This window comes from Notamacropus eugenii, chromosome 1 (assembly GCF_028372415.1).
Source record: "Notamacropus eugenii isolate mMacEug1 chromosome 1, mMacEug1.pri_v2, whole genome shotgun sequence".
Taxonomy (NCBI): Eukaryota; Metazoa; Chordata; class Mammalia; order Diprotodontia; family Macropodidae; genus Notamacropus; species Notamacropus eugenii.
Genome location: NC_092872.1, coordinates 101,458,687 through 101,483,228, shown reverse-complemented (window position 1 = coordinate 101,483,228; position 24,542 = coordinate 101,458,687). Strand labels below are relative to the sequence as shown.

Genomic DNA, 24,542 nt, shown 5'->3' with positions numbered 1-24,542 from the left:
TCCAGTATCTCTGCAAAGAAAACCCCAAATGGGGTCACAAAAGTTTCCAAATTTCCCTATTACCATCAAGGACACCACCATCCTCTTAATTACCCAGGATCACAAACCTTGGTGTTATCCTTATTTCCTTAAAAAAAAAAGCACTAGAAAACAGAGAATAGAATAAACAGATGTTCCTTTAATATAATAAATAAATAGTTATCTACATAAAAATAAAATCTCATTATATGTAATGAGGATAAACTGGAGACTTTTCCTATAAGATTAGGGGCAAAGCAAGGATGTCCATTTATTACCAATGCTATTTTATATAGTGCTAGAAATTCTAACCATAGCAACGAGAGGGGAAAGGGGGTTGAGGGAATATGTACAGGCAAAAAGGAAACAAAAGTATTGCTTTTTGCAGACAATATGGTGGAGAATCAATAGAGTTAACAATAAGTAACTGAAACAATAACTTCAGCAGAGCTGCTAGATATAAAATAAATCATCAGGACTTTGGTATATTACCAATAAAACTCATCAGGAAGTGATAAAAAGAAAATTCCATTTAAAATACCTATAGAATGTATAAAATATTTAGGAGTCTGCCTGCCATGACATATACATAACTGTATGAATACAAATCCAAAACACTTTATGGGAATAAAGACAAACCTAAATAACTGGAGAAATATTAATTATTCATGAGTTGGCCAAGTGAGTATAATAAAAATGACAAAACTACCTAACATATTTTATTTACTCAGTCAATACCAAACTAACAAAGAATCATCTTATAAAGCTAGGAAAAATAACTAAATTCTCCTTCAAGAACAAAGATTCAAGGATCTCAAGATAAGTGATGAAAAAAGTGGGAAGGAAGGTGACGTAGCAATAGCAGATTTCAAACTGTGCTACAAAGCAATAGTCACCAAAAAGATTTGGTATTGCTTAAGAATTAATATGAAGTATGACATCATAAACAAATTAGAAAAGCAAGAAAAAAATTGCCTTTAATATCTATGGACAAAGGAGCAGTTTATGACCAAAAAAGGGAGAGAGAGAATCACAGAAGGTAAAAGGGACTATTTTGGTTGTTTAAAATTTTAAAAGTTTTGCACAAATAAAAACAATGCAGCTAAAATTAGAAGGTAAAACAGGTAACTTGGAAAAATATTTGCAGCCAAGTTTGTCTGATAAGAATCTCATTTCCAAGATAAATAAGGAACTGATTCAAATGTATAAGACAAAGAGTCAATCCCCAATTGATAAATGGTCAAAGAATATAAACAAACAGTTCTCTATTTTTAATGTTTATCTATTAATTTTTGCAAGCATTTAGTATCTGTCTCTGTTGTGGCCTCTCCTAATTTAACTAGTAAAAGAAACATGCATACCCCCACAAAGCAAACTTTCGTAATGGCTATGTCTAAAAATGCATTAACATTCTATTGGACACAGCGGACCACACTAGAGCTTTCTTTATTGCATTCATTTTCATTTTCTTTTTTTCAAATTGAGTTATATAGTAGCTTTTAACTTTAATAATTTTATTTTAAATGCCACTTAGAAATGTTTGCTGTTATAACCCAAATATTACAGTTTAAAGGTTCACAATGACATTTTTATTATTAAATTCTATTTTTAATTTATGGAGTAAAACAAGCATTTCTGTAACAGTACAATAAAAAGATGATTGTACGTAAAGCTGCATCTACTATGCATAATTTGCTAATCCTTTCAAATGTACAAAATTATCATGTAAATTTCTTTTTTTTCTCCTTCCCTCTGCCCCCATCCTGGAGATGGTTACCATTAGACACAAATAGGTGTATATATGTAAAATTATTTTATACATACTTCTCCTTATCAGTTCTTTCCCTGGATACAGATAGTACCTTTCTTCATATGTCCTTTATGGTTAAATTATGGCTAATAATTATGGTTAATTATAAATATGGTATTTATAATAGTAAAAATAATTTATTCAAAGTTGTTCTTAAAACAATATTGTTGTTATTATATACAATCTTACCTTGGTTCTTCTCATTTCACTCTTCATTATTTCATTCAAGCCTTTACATGTTTTTCTAAAATCACTGAGCTCATCATTTCTCACAATCATACACAAGAACTTGTTCACTTATTCCTGGGGATCCCTGCAATTTCCAGTTCTTTGCCATTATAAAGAAATTTGCTATAAACATTTTAGAATATATAGGTTCTTTTCTATTTTCCCTAATTATCTTTAGAAATAGACTAAGAAGTGGTACTGCTGGATAAAAAGGTATAGGTACTTTGGGCATAATTACAAATTATTCTCCAAAACGGCTATGGCTGTTCACAATTTCATCAGCAATGAGTTTCACAGTTTTTCTACAACCCCTCCAACATTTGTGACTTTCTCCTTCTATCATTTTAGCCAGTCTGGTAGTTGTAAAATGATATCTCAAGGTTGTTTTAATTTGCATTTCTCTAATCACTAATGATTTAGAGCATTTTTATATGACTATAAATTGTTTTGATTTCTTCATCAGAAAACTGCCTGTTCACATCCTTTGACCATTTATCAATTGGGGAATGACTCATATTCTTATAGATTTGACAAAGTTATTTATATATTTTAGATATAAGACTTTTATTTGATAAAATACCTATAAAATTTTCCCTAATTTTCTGCTTTCCCTCTGATCTTGGTTACATTTAATTTGTATAAAAACTTTTTAATTGAACATATTCAAAATTATCCATTTTACATGTAACTTTGCTCTCTATCACTTTTATTCATAAATTGTTCACCTATCCATAAGTTTGATAAATATGTACATTCCATATTCTTCTGATTTTCTTGTAAAATCTCTCTTTATATCTAGATCATGAATCCATTTTGACCTTATTTTAGTAAACTTTTCCAATTCAGAAAAAAAATGGCAATTTAATTGGGATGGCATAGAATATATAAATTAGTTGGAAACCAATTCATAAACCCCTTGAAAAGTAGAATTAGGCAAATGGAAATGAATGATGTTATAAGACACCAAGGATATAATAAAACTAGAAAAAATAGAAGAATCTGAAACATCTCATTAGAAAAACAACTTACTTGGAGAACAGATCAAAAAGAGACAATATAAGAACTGTAAGACTACCTGAAAGTTATGATTTAAAAAAAAGAATCTGGATACAATACTACAAGAAATTATTAAGGAAAATTGCCCTGAAATTCTAGAACAAGAAGGTAAAATGGAAAGAGAAAGAATCCACCAATCACCATCTGAAAAAGATCCTAGGAAGAAAACTTACAGGAATGTCATAGCCAAGTTTCAAATTCCCAGGTTAAAGAGAAAATATGGTAAGCAATAAGGAAAAAAAAGCAATTTAAATACTGTGGAAAAACAATCAGGATTTCATAAGACCTACCAGCTTCTACATTAAAAGATCATAGGCCTTGAAACATTACATTTCAAAGAGCAAATGAGCTGGAGGTGCACCCAAGAATAACTTATCCAGCAAATGAGTATAATCCTGAATTTAAAAAAATGGATACTTGATGAACTAAAAGACTTTCAGATATTTATAACACTCGTTTTCAAATATATATCTTTTCCATACTTCTTCAGATAATTATCCCCTGAAATGAAGAATGAAAAAGAAATAGAAAAAAAGCACTTTATCAAAACTAATCAATGCATCACATATGTGTAATGTGCCACAACTATAGTCTCCCAATCCCCCAACTTCTACAAAGAAAGGAAGGAGAGGTTTTCATTTCTTCTTTGGGGCTGTCATTATAATCACATAAGCATTCAGTTTCTTTCTTTTAGTCTTATCTAGAATGTTGTAGCTACTGTATATATCCCCTATCCATAGTCAACTTTCTTCACCTTATATCAGTTCATATGCTAACAATAATAATGGCTAACATTTATATGGAACTTACTATGCGCCGGGCACTTTGCAATGATTATCTCATTTCATCTTCACAACGACCCTGGAAGACAGATGCTATTATTATCCCTATTTTACAGATGAGGAAACTGAGGCAAACAGACATGTAAGTGATTTGTCCCTGGATACGGCTATTAAGTGTCTGAGGCTAGATTTAAACTCAGGTCTTCCTGATTCCAGGTCTAACATTCCATCCACTGAACTACCTAGCTGCCCCTAGATATCATATAAGTTCATATAATACTATGTTTTTTTAGGCAACTTTATAACTATGTTAAAAAAATCCACATGCAAAGATAGCTGTTATACAAAATGGGCTAATATCCTTAGGTAGGAAAGAGCAGTTAGCAAATTCTTTACTTCAATATTTCAATGCATTTATGTTTTTATTTATGTGCATATCACAACTCAGCCATATCATATCCTTTAAAATGTTTGCCATTGTTCTTTCATCGATCCTCCATGGGAAACCTATTCAAGAGTCTGCAGAACTCCCTCTAGGACTCTGCACATCCTGTGGGTAAGAGTGGAGCACTCAGGATGTGCCTTATAAAAATAGCTGATATTGCTTAAGCATTTGGAGGCTTACAAATCATCTCCTTCACAAAAATCCTTTCATAGATGGTGCATGAATTTTTGTCTCTATTTTAAGATAAAACTGAGGATCAGAAATGTGGTTACCAGGATTCTAAGTGAGGTGCTCAAACCACTATACCATTCTCTGAGTTTACATACATATTTTATATATATTTATATTACATATATATAATATGTATGTATGTGTATGTATGTGTGTGTATATATAATATAATTTAATTGATGTCTTTTTTTACATCACTTTCATTTCTGAATGTATCTCTCTATTATCCCCTACCCTGGAAACTATCCCTTTGCCTGTGTGAATGGACTGAAGTGAGGTAAGGGGAAAGGGAAACATTTTAACAAAAATAGCAAAATATCAATAGGGTGAGACAGTATATGCAGTATTCTACACCCATAGACCTCCATCTCTACAAAGAAGTAAGAGAGGACAATTTTCTCACTTCCTTTTTAGAGACAAGCTTAGTCATTATAAATACAATTATAATTTTGTTTGTTCTTTTCATTTATATTTTTATAGTGAATATGGATAGTGTTTTCCTGATTATGCTTACTCTGTTCTGCATTAGTTCATATCTCTCTCTCTCTCTCTCCCAAATCCCAGACATTTCTCCTTTCTAATATTGCTCTCTGTCTCATCTGATTCCCTGATATCTCTCCCCCAATCTCTCCCCTCTCCCTCTCTCCCTGATTCCTTGATCATTCTCTCCTCCTCCCTCATAATCTCTTTCCCTGCTGTATCCATGCACATACTACACAGCAACTACTACTACTACTACTACCACTACTACTACTACTACTACTACTACTACTACTACTACTACTACACTAGGAACCAGTTAATGAATATAAATGTATATAAAGTAGTTGGTGAGTCACACTAGCTTTTATAAGAGGGGTCAGGAAAAACTTTATGCAAAAGATAATGTTTGAGTAGCATCTTCCTACCTTCAACCTACCTATCCACTCATCTATAGTGCTTTCTGCCCACTTAATTCTAAGTCTGTGATGTACTTGTGCTAGGTGTCTTTATTAGTTGGTCCATCAATATGCATTAAGAGTGGTTTTATGCCAACACAGAAGAAGGTTTGATAGGGAATAAATCCTCTAGTTCTGGAGAGTTTAGGGGCAATATAGTGTCCACCTACCTGAGTATAGTCTTTTCTGATGCCTTGTCCCAGATTCTAATGCCTTTCCTTCAAAATTACCCTCTATTTATAGAATCTTAGGACCATAACTCTAGATTTGGAAGTGAATTCAGAAGCCATCTAGTCTACTTGCTTCATTTCACAGGTGAGGAAACTGAGAACCAGTTTCTACTCTTAGTTCTGTCACTGACTAGCTAGTTGTATTGCCCTGAGGAACATTATGAACATCCTTTACAAAATCCTTAGCTACCTGGGACCAATCTGAGCTCTCTGATGGCAGAGGGGGAAAAATGTGCGTGTGTGTGTGTGTGTGTGTGTGTAGTGTGTATACATGTGTGCAATGTGTATACATGTGTGCAGTGTGTATACATGTGCATATATGTATATACACCTATATAAAGAGATTTATGATCAGAAAAGGAGATGGAGATCTTTCAAACAAAGGCTGGATGACCACTTGACCAGTATACTGTAGAGAGAATTCTTGTCTGAGAATGGGTTAGTACAAATTGGACTAGATGGACGCTGAAGGTGACTCTGACTCCGATTCTCTGGTAATCTTTTCCTCATATAGACCTCCCAGAGCTGGAAAGCTGAGGGGATAAGATAGCTTAATTTTACTTTGCTATCTACAGTAAGCTCCTTTCTCTTCTTGCCTTTCTCCTCTCCTCCCCTCTCCCCTCACCTCCCTTCACCTTCTCTCTTCACCTCCTGTCTCCTCTAGAAATGGGAGAGAACATTTGTCCAGAGGGAAAGGGAGTTCCCACACCTGAGCTGTGAGCTTCAGATAGGCATAAAGAATCTTTGAGGTACCAATACGGTAGAATACGGGGAGGGAAAGAAAGAGAAGAAAGGAATAGTCTAGAACTTCCTATAAGCTGGGTATCATAAACTTGACCCTTTCCTTCACACACCAGAGGTTCTGATTCTGTGCAGGAGGAGGAAAGATATGAAGGAGGGTCACAAAGAGATGCTTTTCTCTTGCCTGGGACTGATTTCTAGCTTCTTTCAGTAGCATCAAATCCCCATCTGGACACTTTGGTGACTGTTGGTAAACTATTATTAAATGTCCATCATAGACTTTAAAAACATGGAAGAGGACCAGGTCCCTGCTCTCTAAGTAGACTCTACCTTAACAGATAAACTCCAGTGACTCCCTTTTACCTGTGGGATAAAATGTAAACTGTCTTTCTAACTACATTATATATTACTGTACACCCAGCCCTCCATCCTGCAGTCCATGATTCAGCCAAACCAACCCATTTCCCCTCTCACTAGGGCTTTGTGCACTGGCTGGCCCTCACCTCTACAAGGTACTCACGACCTCCTTATCTCTTGCTCGTATCCTTCATGACTCAGTTCAAGCACCATCATCATCTACATGAACGAGCCCCTCAACTATGTATTTATTCTCTTTATGTTTATTCTGTATGTATTTATATAAGAACTTCTCTCTCCCATAAAATGCCAGCTCATTGAGAATAGGCTTTGTTTTATTATTTGCATTTGCATTCTCAGCATTTAGCAGAGTACCTGGTGCCTGGTATTCAATAAATGATTGTTGATGGACTGATTGGATTCTACATGCACATTCAAATTTTCAAGAAATTTTTGCCTAGGAAAAGACTGATTACAAAATGCTAAGAACAAAATTACAACTTGAAGTGAAGAAGAAAATCTTCAAAAACCACACTAGCTAAATATTTACAGAGGATTGTAACACTTTTCCTTCCCAACAACATTCACATTTCCCAGAGGACAATCTACAAAAGTAGGCCAAAGGTGGTGGTGGTTTGGGGGATGGGTGCATTATAAGTTCCTCAGCTAGGGTAATCACAAGTTTGGAATTTCTAGTTAAAGGCAGTAAAAGTCTTTGCATTTCAAAGGCCATTTGTTAGAGATTGGAAAATAGGTGAGGAAAGATCCGGGAGTAATACTTAATGAAAAGATCTGATATGTAGGGTGTGGGAAGAGGAGAAATCTTCTTTCTTAAGTCTTTCATTTGTCTAGAATAGGTCTATGAAATAAGAGGATCTTGAAGAGGAGTATTGGGTTCCCTTATGAAGTCCAAGATATTTTGAAAGCCTCAGATATAGTAATCCCTTTGCTGAACTCATTTGTGCATGTCATAAGAGGGAGAGATACAACTTTTAAGAAAAAAAATAAGATGAGGAGATGGAGTTTGAACAGAGTAGAGAAACTTTTGTAGGGTCAAACAAAGGAGTCATATTTTAAAGTCATATTTAGGCAAGGGAAAAGGTATGCGTGCAGAAAGGGGAGTTGGCTCTCTCCAGTCTATGCAGTTCCTGATAATTTGGGCTAGGGAAGACTGCAGAAAATTAGCAATTCTTATGCAAACTGAGGGAAGGGGAGGAAGAATAGAGAAGAGACAATCCTACCCCAGGAAAGTGAAATGATACTGAAACTTACCTAAAGATGGAAGTAGATTGATTTCACTGGTGCTTTTAGAAAGAGCTTTTCACAGCAGTATCATCTAGTGATAATTGTCCATTTAATTTTGAGATTCTAAGAAAGACTGGTTTTCTTTTGCAAAGTAGTATTTTTTCTTCTCCTGGAGAGCAAAATTCTTTGAGGAAGCGAGGCTACAGAATAATTTTATCACATTAGAATGACTTCTTGAAAAGCGGATGAATTGCTGTTATGCCAACATCTACTTGGAGAAGGGGACAGACAGACCTTGTCTCCAGGACAAACCTCTTCTAGAAAACTTTTCTCCTTGCCCTATAAACTGATACTCCATTCCTTTAAACGAAGTCCTTTTACATAGCAACCCATATAAAAAGGCACCGTATAGGAAAATCTCTCAAATCCTCTGCAACTTTCCATTCACCAAAAGAGGAACCAAAGATTTGCTTTTTTCCTACAAGGGAAACTGGGGTATTAGAAACCTATTGTGATGATAGAGATAATAGACATAATGCAGAAACTCTGTACTAAAGGGGCAGCACAAATTTTAAGGGGAACACAAAGAAACTGGTGATTGGCATGGAACTTATGATCTGAGCCTGGGTGTCTTCAGATGAGAATAGGCTTCCAAACATTCTAGGATTAAAAAAATGCTAAACTACAGAAAAATTCCAGTTACCGGAGTAAGCCTGTTGGGTTTTTTTTCATTTTAAATTAATCTCTTTTTCAGAAAGAAGGGAAACCGGGACTGGGAAAGATAGCCTGAAAGGTACTGATCTTAAAAAAAAAATTACAAATGTCTGCAGGGCGAGAGCAATTTGAATGATGTAGTCACTGTCCCCAGACTTTTTCTTAGAAAGTGGTCAGCGTTTGGGAGCTGATTTTTGAAAAGGATAAATTCATCCACCCCCTTCACTTTAAAATTTTAAAAAATGGATCTTGTAGACCAATAAAAGCCAGCTTCCAAAATCCAAATTAAGCCCAAATTGTAGCTTGCAAAAACAGAAACGAAAAAAGACCAAGGTCTTTGGAAAGAAATATTTTCAAATTTCCTTTAAACAGGCGTTAATAGCCTCATAAATAACATAAACTTCAAATGGTTATTTAAATAGACACCCTTTTAAATAGTAATGTTTGAATAGATACTTCAGATCGCAACCTGAATTGTCTGGAATCTCCAAACTATTTGCTAGAATGCATAAATACCTTAAATTCTCTTTTTTTAAATTTTCCAACCTGGAGTAGAATACTTAAGGGAAAGAACAGGGTTTTTATAAGGCAAGAAGCAATGAAAGACAGAAAAGAATAGAGCTGACACTTTATTAGATAATTTTATTAACTTAGCTTGTATGTATGATGTCGAAAACATTTTCACAAGAAATAAATACTCCTAAAATTCAAAAATTCTAGTTATATTACAGATGGGTGACAAATAGTCTCGTGATTCAAAGAGGGTTTGAAAGAAAAAAAACTCTTGTACTTGGAAAGTTTTGTTTTTTGAAGTTTTTCTTTCAATTCCAGGAAAAAAAACCATTAAGCAGCTTAGAAAAATGCAAAATAGATACCCCACATTTGGTCTTTGAGACCGAACCCGAAGGAGGAAAGCCGACCTAGCCAAGTCGCATTCCGTGCAACTGGCTCTTTACTGCAAGGTAGCCTAGAAAAACAACATTAGGTCATTTCGTTTGTAAACATTTGGCGGAAAGATTCGTGTATATATACATATACATACATATCTACCTATAAATAAAGAGGCGCTTTACTGCGAGGCTTAAAGGCTCACTAGGGAGCCGGGAAAGGAATCTTTACTAGGCAAGTAGGATTCTTGAAGCTGGCAGGACGCTGACCTCAGTAGGGGACCGGACTAAGTGACTCTAAGGGCGTTTTCCAGATTTCCTTCCACGATCCTGGAACAGGATGGAGGTGAACGGAGAAAGAGGCAAACTTCAAGCACCCTGTGAAGCTCTCGCCGTCGCGGGGCGGGAGGCGCGGGCGATAGGTGGCTCAGAAAGCCGGGGCGCCCGCCTGCCCGCCCGTGGGAGCCGCCAGCGAGGGCAGCCCGGTGCCCGCTCCGGGTGGGCACCCGAGTGGCGCAGTGACCAAGGGCCGGCCGAGGAGCGAGCTCTTGCCGGGGAAGCAGGCGATGGCGGTGTCCGACTGCTGCTGCAATAGCGTCCGGGCGGCCGCGGACGCTCGTAACCACGGGGAGGCGGCCACGGCCGGGGAGTGCCACAGGTGGCAGTGACCCCACGGGGCGGCTGGGGGCCCCGCCTCGCCTCCTCCCCGGGCTCCCTGCATGAGGCTGTCGATGCTGAACGAGGCGCCCTTGGCCCCGCCGCTGGGTTCCCGGGCCGCCGCGCCGGGCAGGGGGTGCGCGGTGCCCCCTTTCCTCGGCGGAGACGCGGGGGCCGGCAGCACGATGTAGCGCAGCGGGTGTGGCTGCAGAAGGGGGCCCGGGCGGAGCCTGGCAGGGACGGGCGCGACGGCCGGGCAGAGCAGGAGCCCCGCGGACCCCGGGGGGTGCAGGGCGGAGCACAGCGGGGCGCCGGGGCCCGGGCGCTTGAAGCGCTTTCTCCGGCGCAGGAAGCTGCCGTTGTCGAACATGTCCTGGGAGGCCGGGTCGAGGCTCCAGTAGTTGCCCTTGCCCGGGTGGCCCGGCTCCCGGGGGATCTTGACGAAGCAGTCGTTGAGCGAGAGGTTGTGGCGGATGCTGTTCTGCCAGGCGGGGAACTTGCGGCGGTAGTAGGGGAAGCGGCCGCTGATGAAGGCGCAGATGCCGCTCAGCGTGAGCCGCTTGTGCGGGCTCTGCAGGATGGCCATGGTGATTAGTGCGATGTACGAGTAGGGCGGCTTCGCCGGGGCCGGCGCCAGCGGCACAGCCCCTTCCCCGAGCTCGGCCGGGACGTCCTGGGCTGGGACGCAGCGCCCGCCGTCCGCGCTGTCCCTAGTCCCCGACGGGGCGCTGCTGCTACTGGGGCTGCTCTGCGGCGCCCCCCGCCGACAGGGCTGGGGATGCCTCAGATACCGCTCTCCCTCTTCCTCATCCTCCTCTCCCTCCTCGTCTTCCTCCTCTTCCTCGGGCAGGACATCCAGCGGCTCGACTTCTCCGTCTGAGCCCCGGGGGCTGCGTGGCGGCAGCTGGGAGAGGGGACACTCAGCCCTTTGCAGGTTCATGGAGGACTTGGCTCCGGGGTCTCCGCAGACGCAGGAACCGGCCCGGGGCTGATCTGCCACTGTGCTGGACCAGGGGTTTCGCCAAGCCTGTCTACTTGTCAAGCACTCCCTTTCTATCTTCCTCGACTGTCTGGGAAAGATGTAGATCTGTCTTTATTATAGCTGCCGGGGTTTGGACTGAGTCCCTTCCTCTCTCTTTGGTTCCCTCCCCTCCTTCTTTACCCCTCCCCCCTCCCCTCCCCCACCCCACCCTTCTTTTCTCTGATCTGTCCCATTCTGTCCTGCTGCAGTGCTGTAATCAACTCTAGGTGCAGGGGGGGAAAAAACAGTTCTTATTTCTATTACGTGGGGGGAGGGGAGGGGACCGAAAGGAGAAGCGTGGGCTTTGAGTTTGAGCTATAACTTATCTTTTTTAAAAGAGCAACCCAGTTCATGACAGACAAATTGTGTAGGCCTAGCGGTCTTTGCATATATTGGCTCTCTTGAGGGGTAGGGCAAATCCTGAGCCTGAAGCTGAAGCTTAAAGACTTTGGCCATGTAATGAGAAGACGGGACTCAATGGAAAACACCCTGATGTGGGGAAGACTGAAGGCAAAAGGAGAAGAGGAGGGCATAGGATGGAATAGACAGATAGTGTCATGGAAGCAATGACCATGAGCTCAAATAGACTTTAGGAGATGGAGGATAGAAGGGCCTGGCCTGTTATGGTCAAGAAGAAGTCAGGGATTCAGTTTAGTCAAGTTCTAATGGCGCTGGGATTTCCAGGAAGCATTAGAAGACCCAAGGTAAAACTGAATGTTATCTATTTTTTTTTTCACTTTACAGAATAACTGGAAGATGCGTAACCATAACTTGATGACAGTAAGAAGTAGCCCCAGGCTCTGATACAGTTTCCCTGGATGAAAACGTCCTGCCCCATGAAATTTACTAGCTATGTGAACTTGGGCTGTTCTGATCCTGCTTCTTCATCTGTAAAAATGGAAACAGTAATACACTCTCTACCCCACACAGGACTGATATGGGAGGGCTCACATTAGAGCTTACAGCATGATAGAAAGATGACTACACTGTATCAAAGAAAGAGATCCGGAATGACTGGAGGAAAGCAAACCACAGTCATTGGCTTTGGTTTCCTTCACACAGATTACCAAAGTGGGCTACATTGTCCCCTGGGGTGCTGGAATGATTGGGGAGGGGGTGTGCTCCTAGCTTTTGGTGCAACCTGGGGGGAGAGGGCCTTTGGAAACATAAGAAGAAAATTTCGTAAAACCGGTTCCTACAAATGTTTCATCTATTGTGTAACAGAGTTAAAGTTGTAAGTGATTACATGATTTTCCAAATAAACCCACAAAATGCAAGTTATTACTCATCAGTGATCAAGTCTACACACAGGTCTTAACAAGCAATTGTTGGTAGACAATATGTGCATGTGATGACTTACTTACAATATGATACTATAGGACCAAGTGACACAATATTTCATCATCAAAATTTCAATGCAGGGGGAAAACTCACAAATTTATAGTAAATTATTAAATTTAAGATGCATCATTTAAAAATATTTTATATTTCTTTGCAATGATAAAAATTGCAAAAAAAAAAATCATTGAAGGTTTAAAGAAAGTAGATTTCCAGGAGGGTGCTAATTTTTTTTAAAGGGGGCAGTAAGTCAAATAAGTTTAGGAACCTCTGGCTTAGAGGCAGAAAGGAGTCTAGTGGTTATTTTACCTGTAGCCAACACACTGAATTGCCCAAGAACGCAGAGCCCAGGTTTTCTGATGCCAAATCCAATACTCTTCTCACTAAATCAGAAATGTTTCATGTTAATCTCTCCCTGAAGTACTCCTTACCAAATATTCATCTTCAAAGTTGTCAAGACTCCGGTGCCAGAGATGGGGGAGGGGAGGGTGGAAAGGAGGCAGGACTCCCCTAAGAAAGCCAGGAAGAGTAGTCTGATAACTTGGGGGAAAGCAGAGATGGAGTCACCAAAGATAATTAAAGCTGGAGAAAAACAGGCTGCCTGGTAGATGTAGCATCCCTCACTCGTCAGCCTTGGAGACAGTAGCCAAGGATTTTCAAACTATCATTCCACCTGTTCGTCTCTGCCTAACCATGTGCAGCACCAGATCATTGGGTTGTCCTGTTAAAAATAAATATTCCTTCCCTCTCCCTGCATTGACTGCAGCTAAGTAGCTACAGAGCAGCCAAACTGGAGTCAAGATAGATAGGAATTGAAAATCTTGTCTCTTTTAGTTGTAGTTTTTGCTTTTTAAGCTTCAGTGACCTTTACCTTCTCCATGTTCCACCTGCCAATTTGTCCCTTAGTCTGGAAGAGGCTAAACGCTATTTTTCCAACCAGAAAAATCCAAAGTCAAACATATATTCCCCCTTTTCCTTCCTAAATATTCAACACACGATCACTGGAAAGAGCATTGGTTCAGTGAGTGAGAGGACCTGGCTACTACCCTAGCAAGTCACAACTCCTAGGACATGGTTTCCTTATCTGTAAAGTGAAAGTACTGGACAAGATGGTCTTTGAGGTCCCTGACAATTCTAGATGGATTTGCATCCCTGACCACTAGCAATTGATCAAGTGGGGAAGGCTACTGAGACTCTACACCATCTACCTGCACAGAAACCAATCTCAGGAGATCCCCACTCTTACTGCCTAGTTATTTTAACTACTTCCTTCATGATGGAGAAGGAAAGATATTCCTGACACCCAGACTTTAATGCTGAAAAGAAATTTCTGCATATAAAGTATGGCCAAAGGCGAGATTTTTTTTTCTCTTGCCTACAATAACTTACTTCAAAAACTAAATTATAAGAATGATTTCAGAAAAACTTGGAAAGACTTAAATGAATTGATGCAGAATAAAGTGAACGGAACCAGGCCATAACCATATACAGTAATAGCAATATTGTAATAATGATCCACTATGAAAGACTTAGCTACTCTGATCAATACAACAATCCAAGACAAATCCAAAAGACTATGGTGAAAAATGCTGTCCAATTCCCGAGAACTGATGAACTGAGTGCAAAGTGAAGTATAATTTTTTTACTTTATTTTTCTAGCTTTTAAAATTTTGCAATGTGGCTAATCTGGAAATATTATATGCATGATTTCATATGTATAATTGATATCATATTGTCCATCCTTCATTCTTGAAGAGGACCAATGCCATCACAAGGGTGATGTCTTGACTTTCTCACTTTTCTCCCGAGTCATCAAAGTCCAGTGGCAACAGGTGGAAGAAGAGAATTTGGAATTCGAAAAAATGTTTAAAATAATAAAATTTTAAAAGTTATATTTAAAAATGTATCCATGTGGCTAGATTTTTTTTCCAGGAAACCTAGGTATTCTAGTTAGCCTTTTGGGGTGTGGGGAGAAGGGAAAGGAGTTTTGTGACTTCTGTGACCTACTTCACAATTTGAGGTACTAAATGATGGACCAAGCGAGAAAGGATCCATTTATTGCTGTATGCTAAAACTGCCAACACAACTCATTTTGTGAGATTCCATAAAAAAATTTTGTATTATGTAGACTATTATAACCCCTTTCTGATTGCATATTGAGCAATAGTTTACTTTGAAATAGGTCATAACCCTTCGCAGTCTCTTAGCTGGCCTATTAAAAGTTCAGCTGTTATTTTTTCCTTTCCTTTGTCTTCTTTCAAGAAGTACTATACTTGATATAACAGTAACTTCATCCAAGATTACTCCTAACACTTCGTCTGGGCAAGCTATGACAAGATAGCTGCCTCCCACCTATTACAGAGTTCAGTCATTCTTGGGTTAAATTTGAAAACCTGAACAATACAAGCCTCTTTTGAAGAAAATAGCTCCCCTGTATTTGGAGCCACTGTGGGTGATCAATATGTAAAAATTCTGTGCTGCCAAGACTGTTCCTGATATCAGAAAGACATCACAATTCTAGCCATATGCACCCTGGACATTTAGCATCCCACAAAATTACAAAGACCAGAAAAGTAAAAATAAGATTTTATTGACAAGTAACATCAGAAGCTTAGGCTTTCTCTCCCTATAAGCAACAATCATCCAGCCTCAAATCACACCCTGAAGAAAAGTTCTGCCGAGGATCCACTGGTGCCTGTTCTCCATGGACATGGGAGATAATAATATATGAAAACATTACAGGCTTAAGAGGAAATTGAAAGGCAGTCATGATTCAGCACCCTTCTACATTATCTTGGGATCCAACTGGTTTACTTGAATAAATGACTGTGCTTTAGTGTGTTTTCACTTTTTAGTGGTAACATCACCTTCCCTTCCATTTAGAAAGGAATGTCATTGAACCTGTGATGACCAAATGCAGGAAATACTGCTATATTTTCAATTGGAATTCTTAAGTGATTTATAACATCAACACACCCTTAATTACTTTCACACTCTTCTTGTGGTCCTGGTCTTGATTTCTAATGTTTTTAGATATTTTTTGTGCTTCTGCAAACTTTTTTTTTCACTGTAAGAAGATGCCAGCTTTACTGAATTTCCAATTCATACTAGGCACACCATATTTAGTGCTCTGTTTGATTGAAGTATTTATTTTAAGTTTTTAAAAATTATTTTGAACTTAGAAACAAAATGAGAAAAAAAACTGCCATGTACACAGCAGAACATGAGAGGATTCAATATAAAACAATAAATTTCCATTTCAAGAAAACCTGTATAAAAACCTGTATAAACAAATACAGCAACTTGTTTTCAAAGCTGCCCACCTTTTCTTTGCTTTTGTTTTCTTTTGTTTGCTCCTGTGCACTTTTTACTTCACTTTCCTCCCTTCCCAATGAAATTTAATGCGAGGAATATATTTGAGTTACTTCCAAAATTTTATAACTTTGCAAGAAAGTGATCTTCATCTTTCCAACCTTTGACATTGCCTAGAACCCTGGATACTAGGAAATTGTAAAAAGTAACATCCATCAATGTCACCACTGCTATTTTAAAATAACATTATGGGAAGAACTTTGAATTTGGAATCAAAAAGCTTTAAACCGAATAATGACCAACACTAGGTAACCACGGGTAAGTCACATTAACTAAGCCTCAGTTAACTCATCTGCAAAATGCACCTAATGTACTACCTACTCTTACAGGGTTGTAGTTAGCCAATTTAATCTTCAAAGTCAATTCTGAAAGCCAGTTTTAGTGACACCTATCTGAAATAAACTTTGTTCCCAGCAGACTATAAGCTACAAGGAAGGGTCAGTTTTTTGTTTTTATATCCCAAGTGTCTTTTATATCAGTGTCTTTCACAAAGTAGGTACTGAAGAAATGCATGTTAAATTCAATGCATTTTCCAAGAAATACATAATACATGCTGAAAATTTTACAATATTTATTTAATGTATTACATAGAAGAAAAAAACTTAAAAGAAGATCTTAGAATTCATAACAGTGGCTATGAAATTGATTCACAAACAGAAAAAACTGATTCCCCTATTATATCATCCAGTCTTGATTACAAATGTTTTTAGTGCTAAGGTTGGGCTTGGTCTTCTTTGAAATGTAATGTCAACTGCTTTCTTGTTTCTCAGTCACTGTATCTATAAATAGGCGTTTAAGGATTTCCTTATCTAAATTTCTGCCTGTAAAGAAAACAAGATACAATATGATTACTTTCCCTTGTATTTATTTAAAAATATTTAGTCATATTAATTACAGACCACTTTAATACCTCGCGGTGGGCATACATATAAAAATAGAGGGTTTGGGTTAAGAGTCCTTTATATATCAGAAAGGAATCACTTTTCACCTTAATGAGGAGTTTGGATTTTTCAAGTCTAAAGATTCTATGAAGTTTTAAAAAACCCTGTCTCACATTTATGTTGAAAAAGATTTTCGCTCATAATCAAAACAAAATCACCAGCTAATTTCAGTTAAAAGCACTAGGTGCAAACTCTTACTTAAGGTATTCAGCTGAAAAATGATTCCCTTCTGCTGTACAGGCCACCAGTTACTTACCTATCAGCACCAGTCTATTGGTTCGCTCACTGTCATCCTTCCACCTCACCGGAGTCTCCTCCAGATCATACAGCTCATGGACTCCTTGGACGATCACTTGGTGTGGTTTGTCTTTGACAGACACCAGCCCCTGCTCATAAGGACAATTACAATCCCAAAAGCAAGCAAGCACATAAATACCAATGCCAGTGGCACAGTAATTCCCATTCTATTTCACGGTGACACTTCTTTGGATAGGAAATGCCACTACAGACAGTATAATCTATGAATGGTGATTCCCAGACTCAGAGTAATGAGGAGAATCAAATAAAGCTTCCGAAAACCTCCACTTTTCAGGTGGGTTCTGTTGTCTCCCGACCTCTGAAATCTCTTATTGATGCCGTATGTCACAAAACAGGGTCTCTGTTAGACTTTCACCTGCTTCTACTGATTATTCTTCCACTGCTAAGTTCCTTCTCTAGTTCACAGCTTCTATGGAGAAGTCTGAGCAATTATAGGATTTGGGTTTCAGGCAGTAAAAGTGATCCTGTTTTCACACAAAGACCCCGGACAAATTAATAACTTAAAGGATAATCACAAAATACAGATCAAGAATGCTACTATCTGTACAAAAATTCATCTTTGCATTGGTTTTTGAGAAAAGACTAGGACTATATCATCTGATATACAACTTGTAACAATTTGTTCAATATTATAAGCTTATGAGAATGAAATAAATTAAAAATTAATACTGGGAAAATCAACTTTTTTCCTGTACTATTTACCCAGCTAGTACCTGACTGATCTGTAAAGGATAATACCACTGTACCAAAACCCTCAAGCAGAGAAGCTTAATACCCACTCAACAAATATTTGTTGACTGAATAAACACAATTTTCCTCCTTTTCTCTAGGCCTCAGTAACCATACCTGCCAGATGTATCAAAAAGTTCAATAGAAGATAACTGCAACATAGTTCTTAATACTGACATTTTTGGTCATAAAAATATCTTGAAAAAATAAAACCCAAGGAAAACTTCAGAATCTTCCTCCTTCACTGACCTAAAGCAAGTACAAAGGGAAGGAACCTCACCACAGAAAAAGCTTATTAGCAAGACAAGAGTCTTAACATCTGCAAGTCTAGAGCATGGAATGATATTTGTTTGAGCTGTAGCACCAAAAAAGGAACTGTGCCAAGAAATCCTTTATACAGTGGTTGGAAAAGTCCCCCTTCCAGACCCAGAAGGAATAAGGCAAAAAGAAAAACAAGGTATGTGCCTTCCAACCATAAAGCTTTAAAAATAACTAAGAATGTGGCCACATATCAAAGTATAAAAGAGCATAATTTTGAATACTGAACCTTTAGTCGGATGACTTCCATTGTGCTATTTGCCTTATTTTTCACAGTCTTTTCCCACAGCAGATTCTGCACACAAAAACGTTTTTTAAGGAGAATGCTGGCAATAATAATAATGTAATTTATAGGAATTTTAAAAATAAGTATAAGAGAAACAGCTCTCACTTGAATAAATATATTTAGATTTTCTTCAGTTGTATTTCCTCGTACTTCAAATGTGACCGTAACAATACTCTGTAAACAGAGAGACATTTAATCATCATTTTTGATAAGAGTATCTTAAAAAAGCCACAATTACTAGGACAGAAGTAGGGTCCAGGGTAATTATGAGAAATGTAACCTTTTCCTCCATCCTTCCTACTATTATGCTTCTCCATCTATTTGTAGATTTCTTTCTCATCTTTGTCTCTACTTTTTCTTTTCTCTTCCATTGTCTCCCAACAGGTCTTTGGGGAGGTGGGCAACCACAGACTGTTATTATTAAAAGAGGTTGTTAATTCACTGTAATACTCAAGAATGAGCCAAAGCTGCCAACTTGATTGAGATTACACACACTTCTAAAGCAGGATGACTTGGTGATTGGTCTTCTGGCCATTAAATTTATTCTAATTCTGAAATTTTGTGATATAATCTACATATCTTGATGGTAGCTAGCCAACTGATAGTGGTTTGGAAGAAGACTGAAAGCAGACAGGTTGCTAATTAAGTGAACTTGCTTCATCTTTGTAAATGAAAGGCCATCTGTACATAGTAATGAACTGAATTTTCTTTTTTTGCGCCCTACAGTGAAAATTTAGAGATAAGTTTCTGTTAAAAGTTTCCTGAGATAACGATACTGATGACTAAGTTATTTTCCAGAGACCCACACGCTGACATGCTTCTTTAAGGAACTAAATGTTCCACCTTTTCTATGAAGTGCATTCAAGGTAAAAATTCAGGTGCTCATTTGCTACTATAATCAATATTTTCAAGATAAGTAACAGGTATGAATCAGGGCTGGGTACTAATAAATATGTTTGTTTTCTTCTAAGAAAAAAAGAAGAATGCTGAGCTGAAAATACCCCCAAACGTAGAAACCTTTAACGGGTATTGTAAGGTAAATCTTCTGAACCATCCTTTGGGAAACAGTGATGCACAAAAGAATAGGGAATGAAGAAAGTAAGTGACTCATTAAGAGCAATGAAATGCTTTTTAAACACTTCCATTTAGGAGGGTCGAAAACGAAAACTTTTCCATCTGGGAAAAAACCACTCTCTGAATAAAAATCATTTGCTTGATCTTAGGAAGCTAGGTTGCACAGCGGATAGACCACCAGGCCTGGAGTCAGGAAGACCTGAGTTCAAATCATAAGATGTTTACTGGCTGGCTGTGTGACCCTAGGCAATTAACTTAACCCAGTCTGCCTTAGTATTTCTCACCTGGAAATGGAAATGGCAAATCACTCCAGAAGGAAGTGACTGAACAAAAAAATTACAGCTGTTTCTTTCTGCTGAAAGTGTATTTTAATTGCAAAGTGTGAACAAAATTCCGTTGCTCGAACCCTGACCAGAACTTTGAATTTGGAATCAAAAAGCCTTAAACTGAATATTGACCAACACTAGGTAACCATAGGCAAGTCACATAAACTAAGCCTCATTTAACTCATCTACAAGAGTTGTCTTCAAAGTCAATTCTGAAAGCCAGCTTCAGTGACACCTATCTGAAATAAACTTTCTATAAGCTTCAAGGTAGGGTCAATTTTTTGTTGTTTTTATATCCCCAAGATTTATCAGTGTCTTTCACAAAGTAGGTAAATGCATGTTGAATTGAATGCATTTTCCAGGAAATACATAATACATGCTGAAAATTTTACAATATTTAATGTATTACATAGAAGAAAAAAACTTAAAAGAAGATCTCAGAATCCATAACAGTGGCTATGAAATTGATTCACGAACAGCAAAAAACTGATTCCCCCAGTATATCCTTCAGTCTTGATTACAAATGCTTCTAGTGCTAAGGTTAGGCTTGGTCTTCTTTGAAATGTAGTGCTTTCCTGTTTCTCAGTCACTGTACCTATAAATAGGCATTTAAATCTGATTTGAACAGATGTCTATGAGAACCCAATTCTAAATGGTCAAGACATAAGATAATATAAGACAAGCTCAGGCAAAACAGCAGGGCTGGAGATATATATATACATATATACGTGTATATATATATGTATATATATATACATATCCATAGAGAGAGAGAGAGAGAGATACACAACGGTCCACATAATACAAATGTTTCTTTTATGGAATCTCACAAAATGAGTTCTAGTGGCAATTTGAGTATACAGTGATAAATGGATCCTTTCTTACACAAAGACCTATTTCTTTGTAATCCATTTGTGATGCTGTCCTTCCTTTAACACAGGTATTTCGTTTTATTCAATCAGTCAATAAACATTTATTAAGTACTTCACATGTGCCAGGTACCCTTCGAAGTGCTAGACACACAAAGGCAAAAAAACAGTCCCTGCTCCAGCAAAGCACACTCCCATGGGAAGATAGCATGCAAATAACTATGTACAAACAAGCTATATACAGAATAAACTGAAAATAGCTGATAATGGGTGTCCTTTGAACGAGGCATGGCTAAACAAACTGTGGTACATGAATGTAATGGAATTATTGTTCTACAAGAGATGACAAGTAGCAGGAATTCAAGAGAAGCATGGGATGATTTACTGTGAAGTAAGAGGAAGCAAGAAAACAAGCTACACTATCGCTACACAACCAAGTAAATGGAAAGAACAAAACCCAAAAGTGAGCCAGGGAAGAGATGAGGAAATGCACTCTGGGTGAGGCCTGCGGGTGTGCATCAAGGCGCACATGCTAGTTCTCAGCTGACTGAAGCTGGACAGCTTTTTTTCAACTTTTCTTTTTTATTCTTTCTAACAATGAATGGTTCTTTGGAGGAGACAAGGGAAAGGCAAACAATCGGAAATGGCAATAAATATCAATAATTTTTTTTAAATTAGGGGACTCATGAAAGGTTTCCCTCAGGACATAGCACTAGAAGCTGAGAAGGAAGCTAAGTATATATAGTACAACTGAAATCACGCTTCCATTAATTTCCAATGGCTAATTAAGCAGGTCTCTTCTGAGTGATAGAAATCCAGCACACAGAACTCAGACAAAACAGCAACATTAAGGGTTAACGTTGCATTCACATGCTAAGGTTTTTCTCCCCCAAAGATTTCAGTCTGTATTTACATTTTGTTTGGGTGGGTAACAAAGTGCTTAAGCAGATAAGAAAGAAGCATTTTTTCCCTTAAAAAAGCAAAAGCTGGTGGGCCATAGAAATGAAGAGAAAAGCTTACTTAAGAGGGTGTGTGTATATTCACATTCTACACAACTATCCACCCTCCAGCAATTCTATTAACTATTAGGAAAACAAAAAAAAAGACTTAAATACAAAGCTAAATACCTAGAGGCAAAAATTATTTGACAGTTAATCACAAGTTAAAATGCAATTTAAGAATAAAATCCTAACCAGTTGTGAAGGCAATAAAAGTGCTTTTTAAAACAAATATTTTACCTTAAAAACATTCTAATTCATCTTTTGTTTGTATGTGCCTCCATTTCTAAATATATATAGATTTAAACAAGGGAGGTAATAATACATGAAAACATCACAGGCTTCAGAGGAAATTGAAAGGCCATCAAGATTCAGCACCCTTCCACGTTATCTTGGGATCCAACTGGTTTACTTGAATAAATGATTGTGGATAAAGTAATCAGGTTCAGCCCTTTGGTGTCATCCCGGCCTTTCCTAAGGCAGAAATCCTCGCCAGAGATCAACTGAGCCTCCACTTTGAAGTGACCTGACCCTGGTACAGTGATTCTTTCTTCAATGCTGCAGTAACATTCCATTACATTTGTGTACCACAATGTTTAACCATTACCCAAATAATCTACTTTGTTTCTAGTTCTTTACCACTAAAACACTAAAAAAAAAGTGCTGACTATGCTGTTCCCAGTGATTTCCTACTAGGTTTATGAAGAATTAAGCTAAAGGCAGTCTTCTGAATAAGTTACTTCTTAGCACAATGGCTGAGATCACAGAACAGTATTTCTTTTCCAGTCAGCTACTGACTGATATTTAAATGTCATCACCTTTTACCCACACAACTTCTTTCTACAATATATGTTTTCAAAGCATTAGGGCTATTTAGTCTACTTGAACGTGTCATTTGTTTCTTTGTCATTGAAAAGAGCACCAAAGAGTTTACAATTCTATAAAACATAGCAAAAGCTTGGTCACTACGAGATGCTATCGTTTCAACAATTTCTGCCTTCAAAGATGCTAAAACTTAGCCTGAAACTCATCAATAATAGGTGGAAAAAGTCTGACATAGACCTTTCAATAAGGAATGCCTTAAAACATAATAATGCTGTTGTTTTCTTTAAACTAGAGTACAGATGTAAATCTTGATGGCAGGAGTGAATCCATTTGTAGCAGCTTAAGACTGGACTTACTGGCACCGTGAAGAGTCACTAATATAACAACATTATTCTTTCAACTGAAAGAAATTTAAGAGCAAAAACTTAAGGCCGCTGACCAGGGGAGAGTCCTATTTCAGAATAAACCTTTCAAGCTACCCAGTACTCCACTATTCCAACCACACTGGCAGAAGAAACTATACATTCTGACGTCCACAGCGCAGGAAACGAGGAGCAGGGCTCCCCGAATCAGCTCTCCATTCTAGACGACCATGTGGAATGCTACCTTGTCCTCACAGTTCTTCCCCATCCAGCCTAGCTACGACTCTATCCTAAACTTACAGCTGATTTTCCCATAGTGGGGCTCCAAGAACAACTGAAGGCATTATCCAGATAAAAAAGCTAAAAACATCTTTCCCTGATACAAATATATTTCATGAGGTAACATTTGGGGATTCTATTTATCAAGATAATTGCCCCAATTTTCCAGTTTACTTTGCAGGCAATAGTACTCCCCTAAAAATTTCTATGTCTTTGATTTGATCTTTTCTTCCCCCTGAAGCCTATTTATTCACTTTATTGATGGGCAGTCATTCTGGAAAAAAACAAATGTAAAACCTGAGTTCCTCAAAAAAAGTTCCATATGACATAAAAGCAAGATAGTCTTACCACAGGGAGGCGATGTGGTATAAAGTGTGGTGGATTTGGAGTGAAGGACTCTGGGATTGCAATCTCACCCCTACCATTTTACTACTTCTATGACCCTGGACAACTTATATTCCCTCTCTGGGCCTCAGTTTCCTGAGACGGACTCTAAGATCACTTCCAGCTTTCTCTCTTACAAGTTCCCTAAAAGGGAGCAAATCAGAAAATTAGTTGCTATTATGTTCCCAGAACACAAAGGCAGAATGGGGGATCAAAAACTCAGCCATCCTCTTATCCATTCCAGACCCATCAGAGGGTGTTCTGTGCACCCAGAATATCCCAGAGCTCTCAGAAGTTTGTTTAGAAGAACCTGGAAGAAACCAGTGAATGCACACAGCTTCGTATCTGCTTTTTTCCCACCAGCTTCAGGTACTCGCTACAGGGGGCATTAGAATTTTACAAAAATTGACTCAAGGAAATAAAAATCTACTTCTCTACATGAAGAATGGAAGAGTTCAAGACAATTTTTATTTAAATGAATCACTATTAGAATAGAACTTTTTAAGTGGTTAGTCTGAGATGGTTTAAAAATTAACCTGTTGCGCACCAACTTGTAGCACAGCTCTCAAACATATTCTTACGTAGATTTTTTTTTTTTAGTGAAGTGAAACTACACTAGAACATATGTAATTTAAAATACATTTTTTCTTTTTACCTTATCAAGGTGAGGTTGTGTTGTCTGCACATGTTGTAGTTTTTTCTGAAAACTGAAAATATTTACACATTCAGAGACTAATAAATACTCTTACTCTTCTTAATTAAC

The 24,542-nt window shown here is 38.2% G+C and overlaps 2 protein-coding genes across 2 annotated transcripts in view; both read right to left on the bottom strand.

Moving 5' to 3' along the window:
* Nucleotides 1-10,039: 10,039 nt before the first annotated feature.
* Nucleotides 10,040-11,451, bottom strand: LOC140505216 (forkhead box protein D4-like 1). Its single transcript, XM_072610991.1, has one exon. The coding sequence runs from the start codon at nt 11,277-11,279 to the stop codon at nt 10,110-10,112; it is 1,170 nt and encodes a 389-aa protein (XP_072467092.1). The 5' UTR covers nt 11,280-11,451; the 3' UTR covers nt 10,040-10,109.
* A 5,173-nt stretch (nt 11,452-16,624) lies between these two features.
* The window catches only part of LOC140505213 (putative COBW domain-containing protein 7), a 51,003-nt gene continuing 43,085 nt past the window's right edge, over nt 16,625-24,542 (bottom strand). The window contains 6 exon segments of the mRNA XM_072610976.1: nt 16,625-16,836; nt 16,839-16,891; nt 17,268-17,397; nt 18,606-18,671; nt 18,768-18,836; nt 24,435-24,486. Coding sequence (XP_072467077.1) covers nt 16,783-16,836; nt 16,839-16,891; nt 17,268-17,397; nt 18,606-18,671; nt 18,768-18,836; nt 24,435-24,486 — 424 coding nt within the window. The 3' untranslated portion in view covers nt 16,625-16,782.